This window comes from Juglans microcarpa x Juglans regia, chromosome 4S (assembly GCF_004785595.1).
Source record: "Juglans microcarpa x Juglans regia isolate MS1-56 chromosome 4S, Jm3101_v1.0, whole genome shotgun sequence".
NCBI classification, from domain to species: Eukaryota; Viridiplantae; Streptophyta; class Magnoliopsida; order Fagales; family Juglandaceae; genus Juglans; species Juglans microcarpa x Juglans regia.
The window spans coordinates 11357890-11366927 of NC_054601.1; the positions used below are offsets into that span (position 1 = coordinate 11357890).

Genomic DNA, 9038 nt, shown 5'->3' on the forward strand with positions numbered 1-9038 from the left:
ACCATAGGTGTAATCATCATAATTAAGGAGTCCCGAGATATCAGTAAGTTCATCCTTAACTCTGTGAGCAAATAAATGAGGTAATCCATCAATAAATTTTTCTTTCCAATAAGGCTTATGACTATCATCTCTCAGCATTACTCTGGACATGAAAACATCTTGATACCATCTATAATTAGATATTTGACGACATCTCAAATTATTCAAATAATCACTAATACGGTTAGTAATGTTGGAGGGAGTTCTAACAAAACTGTTTAACAATAGTGTAGATCAAAGTATTAACACCATCAGGAATTCTCATTCCTGTGGTTTCATAAAAAATTGGCAACCCTTCATCATCATACTTAATAGCATTCTGAATGGTTTCCTTTGCTTCTGTTGTGAGATGTTTATCCCACCAATGTCAAAGCATTCCAGAAAAATCGGTAGTTAAAATAGTGATGATCTCAGGTTGTCTGAGATCTTTGTTAATAAAAGCATTTGTAACCATAGACATTTTACTCATAGTATTGAGGATCTCTTGTTCAGATAATCCGTCAATATTTCATTTATAAATTCTGTCAGCAAAATAAGAGGACTGGGTTTGAAACAGTATTTCTTCAAACTGTAATCATGAGGTGTTAGTCTGGGATACCAGTTCTTCGTCAGACTCATTGATTTGGGTCATTGTGAAGAAAATCTGGCAATCTCAGGTTTTAAATCAAAATCTTGAAAATTCTTTCCAGGTCAAGCTATAACTTTAATAGTAGATGAATCACTATCAGATGATTCTTCAGTGGTTTCAATAATAGTAACTTCTCTGTCATTGCTATTTAAAGCACTGGTAGATGGTTGTTCTTTCTTAATATCAACAAACATTTGATTGATTTTATCAAGAGTATTGGCCTGTTTTTTGAAATCGACTTTTGGCCTATCTTCTAGTAAAATAATAAAAAAGATTTCAATAGTTTTTAATTGTGTTTTTGAAATAGGAGTGAAAACAGGTTTCTCTACCTTTTCCTCAATACGATCTAATTGTTATCCTATAACATAGAGAGTTTGGTTAACAAAATTATTTTGTTCAATAATCATTTTTGTCTCTATTGTAAGAGTAGCATTTGGATCAGTATTGGGTATCTAAAGGGGAGAAGCTTTAACTTCAGTTCCCTTGTGAGAAATAATAATTGTCTCAAGAGGAGGGTGGCTAGATTTAACCACTGCCTTGCTTTCTTTCTTGATAAAACTAGTTTTAACAACATTTAAATTAAGTTTAGAAATATAATAATTTTCAAGGAAATTAAAAAAAAGTATATGCTTTTGAAGAACATGCATTTTTTCTTTCTATTTTCTTTTAACACGTAATTTTTAAGAATCAGGGAAATTAGTATGATAAGTTTTTCTTTTATCACGGTTTTCAATAGAACTGTATTCTTTAAATAAGGAAATTAAATCAATTTCAAAAGCTCTATTTATCACAGTAAGTTGGCTATGATGAATAGGCGCAACCATATCTAAAACTGTAGAAGATAGAGATGAAGTATCTTCTCCTTCTTTATCCGCTTCTTCCTTTATGGCTTTACCTTTGGATGTTTCAGCATCCTCGGTAGTATAATAAGTTGAAGTAACTTGAGAGGTTGTAGAAACTCCGTTCAGTTTTAAATCAGGGTTAATAGGATGGGCTACTTTTACATAATCTTCTAGAATTTTTTTTGAGATTTTGGTCTCTTCTTTTTGTATTTTCTAAAACAAAACCAAGAAAAGAGGATCTAGTTCTAGCCAAAGAATTTCTTCTTTCATTGTTAACTAGAGATTAGTTAAAACTAATTTTAACAGTGCCATCTAAATTTTGCTGAATATAATAAAGATTGAGTTTGAGTTTGTCTCTTGGAACTCTAATAGGAGGAATTTCATCTTCTAAAGTCCATTCATTGGGAAGAGAAATATCTTTCCAATAAATCATTTTTGAAACTTGAACAGTAGCATCAGGAGTAGAACTCTGGATTAACAAAATTTTATTTTCTGAGGTTTTCAAAATGGCTTTAGGATTCAAATTAATCTTTAAAATCCGATAATAAATGCGGTAAACAATGGCGAGAGGTTTGCTACCTTCTTCCATTTCATAACTAGAGGTTAAAATATTTAAAGTCAAAGTGTTCAAAATATTAGGATCATCCAAAGCAAGAGTTAAATCAAGAAAGCAATTAAGGTGGGCATGACCACTGAACAGAGAAGATTGAATCATACCAAGGATACTAGTTTCAAATTTCTTGAATTTAGCATTTCATAAACAAAGAAGTACCGAAGCATTGATGCATTTCCTCATTAGAGACTTAACAACAACTTGAACAGAACTAATATGCAAAAATTTGTAACCTTTTACCAGAAAATCTTGAATCGATTTTCTGTTAAAGAGGCAACATTTTTGATGAGTTTTTGAAATAACATAAGTTTGTTCAATAGTTTTAATATTAAACTCAGTCTTGAAAGCAGACTGAACCAAAGTGGTTTTATAAATAGATTTAACATCAATCTTTGGAATACTTCATTGATTAAAATCAACAGAATCAATTTCTTCAATAGAAAAATCTTCTTCATTAATAAAATCAGGTGGTATGCTAGACCTGAAACTAATAGACGAATTAGATCTAAACATTTTATTAATTATAGAGCCAATCAAAACAAAGCTTAACACTCACTAAACCTATCCTTACTCATGGGTCTGTTGTATTTTGCAACACGTACCCTTAGTGAAGAATATTATTAGATGAATAATAATAGTTTTGTGTTAAACGAATTAGATCTAAATATTCTATTCATTATTTGTGCATCTCTTATATAATATTATTATGAGGAAGTTATTTCATCATAATAAAATATTATTATATATATATTATATAATATAATTATATATTATATAAAATATATTATATTAATATTTCGATTACAGAGAGGATTGGAATATTTGGATTAGAGTGAGCAAGCATATTATTAGTCAAAACAAAAACTAATGAAAAGTTAAGATGTTGGCACCTCCACGTTGCTGAAAATTTTCAGAAAATTTAAATTTCCCTCTCACGGCTAAAGCTCCTCTTATTCCCTCAATAATATTCCAACTTAGGGGATCCTGGCGAAGCTGGCAGCTGTTGTGAAGAGGCATAAATTCGGGGTGACGAGGGTGAAGGAATTCAAGATGAAAATGCAGGGTGAAGTGAATGGTAGGAAGGAAAGTTGGCTATGATGCAGAGGTGTTCAAGGTGGCTGTGGTAGAGTTGTCCAAGTCTGTCGGGAACACTCTCGAGTATAAGAAATTTTGTGAGGATGTGAGGCCTGCACTCAAAGACATTGTTTGGAGCTGGCAGGGTGAGAGTATGTACCTGTCACTAATTAAATTGATCTTAATCTAATTAGATTTTATTAGAGTTGTAATCCATTGTTTTTTGTTTTTTGGGCTTGGAGATTGTAATGCAGTTTTTTGTAATCTGTGTTGCAACAGTGACATGTATATAATCTGAATGTATGATGTGTGATTAGTGAAGAATAGTAGGTGACAGGGATGAGAATTTCTTTGTAAATTAGTTTTGAGATGCAAAAAATCATGACGACTGGTTGGGATTATTTCTATGGAGATCTTTCTGTTGGAACTTAATTACTAGTATTTTATCTGCAGATAGCTTTTGAAGCTCTCTTCTAGTTTGGCTCATGGGAGGCAGTAAAGCTCATTAGAATTATAAGTACTGGGACTGTGACTATGCATTTCAAGTACTCTACTTTGTTATGCACATTTTGTAGTAAAGTGAAGAAGTCATGTTGTGAGTCCTATATTCCACATTTTTGAAGTGTTGTGAGTCCTAAATTCAAGTCTACTTTGTTACGCACATTTTGTAGTTTAATTATCTGATTCATCTTTATTAGTATACATAGCAACTGATCTTGATCCTGCTGTAACTCTTCATGGTTTCTCTCTCTCAAGTTAGTATGAATTTTCTGATCTTTTCTAGGCTCAACGATTGCATAACAATTTCAAAGAACTATTGGATAAATGTGAAGAAGAACTACCGAAAGAAATGGTCAGAAATTAGCTAATGACAAACACAATGTGAAGATCAAGATCACGAATTACGTATCCATGTGTTCCAGGGTTAGACTTTATGCAGGACAAGGTCATCATAAGTATCTGGTATTACAAGTTAACAAAAGCCGATTACTTGTGTTTTGATTGTTGATATCACCACCATTTTCTCTCTTTTTTTGCATAAATTTTTAATGAAAACATCATAACAGGGACCGTTTGAAAGATGCAGTTCTGGAAGGTGTACTACCATTTTACAAGGCTCATGGGGTGAACATGAGTCATGAGTTTAAGGGAAAAGAAGGAAGACTCTACGAAACTTCCATGGGCATGCTATATGAAAGGTTTCAACCAAGTATTTATGGAGAAGATCCTTGAGACGTACAAGAGCTTGTAAGAGAACAGGTATTGTTGTGATTTCAATGAATAATTTCCCACACTTTTTATTAATAAGAATTCTAACTTATATACACAATAGTTGAGAAGCTAATTTAGGAATTATACAAACGTTGAAGCTAAATCTATGCTACTGTTACAATTTACAGCTATGAAATTTAAACTGAGTATTAGTTACAAATATAAAATTAATGAAAGAATATATGACAGGATTTTAGGCTAGACATGCTCTGTTTTGTCTTGAATGTGATCCACGCATTCTTCCCTTATACGCCCCTGCAAGATTGAGCTTCCATCGGCAAGACCAATCTTCTTACGTAGTAATTCCATGCGTTGTCTTGACAATGGCTTCGTTAATAAATCAGCTAGTTGGTCTTGAGTATGTACATGTCTGACTTGGAGGCTTCATTTTTGCACTAAGTCACGCACAAAGTGAAGATCGATTTGAATGTGCTTCATGCACGAATGATTTACTGGGTTAAAATTGAGATGTGTGGCTTCAAGATTATCACATAACAGCTAGGGTGATTCTTTGACAGGAAATTCTAGTTCTTTGAAAAGAGTGGACAACCACATTGTCTCGGAAGATGCTCTGCTAGTGCTTGGTATTCAGCCTCTGTTGCGGATCGTGCAACGGCTCTTCGTTTCTTAAACCTCCAAGAAATGGGATTAGAGCCTAAAAAGCTGATTTATGCAGAGGTTGAGGTATGGGTGCCATCAACCAATTGAAAGGATTGAATTGTAGAGAGAGGTGTTGAGACATCTTTTGCACCAATCAAACTTGTGTTGGCTAAAAGTTCAGGAACATATTTATGCTAGGATAGGAATAATCCTGCCCGAGTAGGTACCACTTCAATCCCTAAGAAAAAAATGAAGGGAACCCATACCTTTGAGAGAAAACATGTCACCCAGCTGCTTAATAATAGAGGCCACAAAGGTTGAATTATTTCCTGTAATTACAAGATCATCAATGTAAACCATGAAATAATAGAGAATTGATCCTTGGCTGTAAATGAAGAGAGATGAGTCTGCCTTGGAATTGTGAAAGCCCAGTTGAAGAATAGCATTTTTAAGTGCTGTGTACCAAGCCCGTGGGGCTTGTTTAAGCCCATAGATTGCTTTTTTTAGCTTGCAAACATGATTAGATTTGGATAGATCTTTGAACCTCGGGGGTTGCACTATAACACAGTCTTAGTTAATTCACCATTTAGAAAGGCATTGTTGACGTCCATTTGCCTCAAATCCCATCCATTAATGACTGCAATTGATAAGACAGCTCGAATAGTGGTTGGTTTAACCATGGGGCTAAAAGTTTCTTTGTAATCAACTCCGGGACGTTGCTTATAGCCCTTAGCAACTAGACGGGCTTTGAATCTGTCCACTGAGCCATCGGCTTTCTGTTTTACTCAGAAGACCCACTTACAGCCTATTGGTTTATAGTTTGAAGGTGGTGAAACTAAGTCCCAAGTTCTGTGTTTCATGAGAGCAATAAGCTCATTGGACATGGCCTCATGCTAGTGAGGTTGAGATATGGCTTGGCTCACACTTGGTTCAATGGTTTGGGGAAGAGGATATTTGGACACGATATGGATTTGTTTGAGTTTGAAAATTTGGTTAATTGATCTTGTGGTCATTTTGTGAGTGCGTTGGGGAGGATTATTTTTTTTGGGAAGGGTTGTTGGATTCTGGTTTTGGGGATTTTGATTTGGACCTAGGTTTGAATCAGTAGAGAAACCATGAGTCCGTAATTACAAATTTGAAGGAGAACCATTCAGATTTTCATGTGAATGATGATTCAGATGTGTGGTGTTTTGACCTAGGGTTTGCGAGCAATCATGAAGTAAATGATCATTATGGTTTTTGAAATTACCTGAGGAGGACGCGACGATGGCAGGTGAACGTTCTGGATGCAACGGTGAGGGTTGCTCGCTAGACGACATTGTTGGAGGCACTACATGCATCTGAGCATCGAGGAAGAGGGGAAGGCATTTGTGGGTTTCTTGCGTTTGCTGGTTTGTCGAGGGAGACACGGGTTTGGGCTGGTTGAAGGGTTGTTGATTTTCATCAAACAACACGTGGCGTGAAATGAAGGTTTTTTTGGTCTGACGTTCAAAACACCTGTATGAGTTTTGGGTTGCGGAATATTCGAGAAAAATGCATGCTTTGGATATGGGCTGCATTTTATTGGAGTTATAGGACTATGTGAGAGGGTAGCAAATGCACCCAAATTTTTTTAATTTCAAATAATTGGGTGTTTGACCAAAGAGAGCTTTATAAGGGGATTTTTCTTGGAGAAGAGGTGTGGGTTGTTTGTTTATGAGGTAAGATGCTGTTTGAAAAACATAGGGCCAATATGAGAAATCAAGATTTGCATCATGAAGAAGTCTAAGGTCCGTTTCAACTAGATAACGGTGATAACGTTCAGAGACACCATTTTGTTGTGGGGTGTGTGGAGAAGTGGTATAGTGAGTTATGCCATGAAGCAATAAATATGATTTTAAAGCAACCATTGTCGAAGTATAGTGTTTTGATGGTTTTTTGAAAACAAGTTTCAACAAACTTTTTGAAATGCGGGAAAATATTAGAAACACCAGATTTAGTGACCATTGGATAAAACCATGTATATTTTGTATAATGATCAACAAAAATAAGGTAATATCATAATCCATCAATTCCGGTATAACTAGCGGGACCCCACACATCAATGTAAATAAGTTCAAGTGGCTCGTGACTTTGGAGACTAGTGACACGAAAGGGTTGTTGATATGCTTTATTAATAGAACATGAACGACATAATGAAGACAAATTTTTGTTCGATGTAATTGCAAGAGAAAAATTCTTGACAAGATGGTGGACTATTTTGAGAGAAGGATGCCCAAGGCGCTTGTGCCATCCATCAATTGAAGTCTGTTCATGCACATTAGCAACCTTTTTGGATGAGGATGCCACTGTTGACTTCGGGAAGGTGTATATGCCATTGTTACATGCTCTTCTTAGTAGGATCGCCCTTGTGATCTTGTCCTTCACAAGAAAATGAAAAGGGTGAAATTCCACAAACACATTGTTTTGTTTGATGAGATAGTGAACTGAAATTAAATTTTTGCAAAGGTTTGAAACACAGAGTATCACGCAATGTAATAGTTTAGTGAGGAGTGCAAAGCCAAGGAACCAATGTGTGAGATTGCCAAACCTGAACCATCATCGAGAATTATTTTGTTAGTTCCATCATATTTGGGATGAATGGATAAATTGGAAAGATCATCTGTGATATTGTGGGAAGCTGCTGAATCAAGTAACCAATTGTTGTCCTTTCCTGTAGAGGTTGTAGCACAATTGACGCAGACATTTTGAGAATTTAATTGGGGGCAGGACTTGGCAATGTGGCCCAATTGGTCACAAATTTGGCATTTGGGATGGTAACGACGACTTGAATTGTTGGACCTTCCAGAGTTGTTGTTGGATCGGTGTCCATAACGTTGGGCTCCATTTGAGTTTCGGCTTGGGCTGGAACCTTGAGTCCCATGTTGATTATTTGGCCCATTTTGCTTGTAAGACCGTTGATTACTCCCCCTTTGCATGTATTGCTTCATCTTCGTGTAGTTAGCAAATGCAACCATGTTGAGTTTTAGCTTCCAGGCGCCTTAGATATGCCTCATGTCCGACCAAAAGGTCGTGCAGCTCCTCAAAGGCCAATTATGTCTCCCTAGCTCGAATTGGCGCTGCGATCTCTCGAAATTCTGGACCTAACCATTCAACATATAAAGGGTTAGGTCATCATTTGAAATTGGATGATCAATAATGGCTATTTCATTAGCCAAGGCCTTCACAAGGTGGGGATAGTCTATGATTGAACGATTTCCTCGCTGGATTATAGGGAGCTCCTCCTTTAATTGCATAGCTCGAGTTCTTGATCGGCTAGTATATAGGATTTTTAGCTTTTTCCAAGCTTCATGAGAAGTCTCTACCGTTGCAATGAGTGGTGTTATTGAGGGAGATGTGGAGGCTAGGATAGTACTCAGGATAAATTTATCCTGTCGGACCCAGTAGGTCTTGCGCAACTCATCAGCAGAGGTACTAGCAGAAGAGGGGAACTGAAGGGTGCCTTCGATATAGTCGAGTAAATTGTAACCGATGAGGAGTGTTTCAAATTGAGTATGCCATTGAGGAAAGGTGGAGGGAGTTAATTTTTCATTGATTTGGGCAATGATATTGAGAGCAATGAGTGGTTTATCTGTTGCGGAAGGAGGTTGGGTGTTGAGATTAAAGGTTGGATTTTGATCGGAGGAGGAAGACATTGTGGAGACTTGGATCGTTGGCTCATTAGGGATCAATACTCTTGATACCATGTAAGAGAACAGGTATTGCTATGATTTCAATGAATAATTTCCCACACTTTTTATTGATAAGAATTCTAACTTATATACACAATAGTTGAGAAGCTAATTTAGGAATTACACAAACGTTGGAGCTAAATCTATGCTATTGTTACAATGTACAACTATGAAATTTAACTGAGTATCAATTACAAATATAAAATTAATGAAAGAATATTTGACAGGATTTTAGTTTAGACATGCTCTATTTTGTCTTG

At 35.9% G+C, this 9038-nt stretch overlaps 1 protein-coding gene across 1 annotated transcript; it reads right to left on the reverse strand.

Annotated features, from left to right (window-relative positions):
* Positions 1-8190: 8190 nt before the first annotated feature.
* LOC121262040 lies at positions 8191-8742 on the reverse strand. The gene has a single exon (XM_041164475.1). It carries the CDS (start codon positions 8740-8742, stop codon positions 8191-8193), a length of 552 nt encoding a protein of 183 aa, XP_041020409.1.
* Between the last annotated feature and the right edge of the window lie 296 nt (positions 8743-9038).

Bases quoted from the DNA above. Each gene is read 5' to 3' on its own strand.
- LOC121262040 (XM_041164475.1), bottom strand. From the start codon at position 8,742: ATGTCTTCCTCCTCCGATCAAAATCCAACCTTTAATCTCAACACCCAA.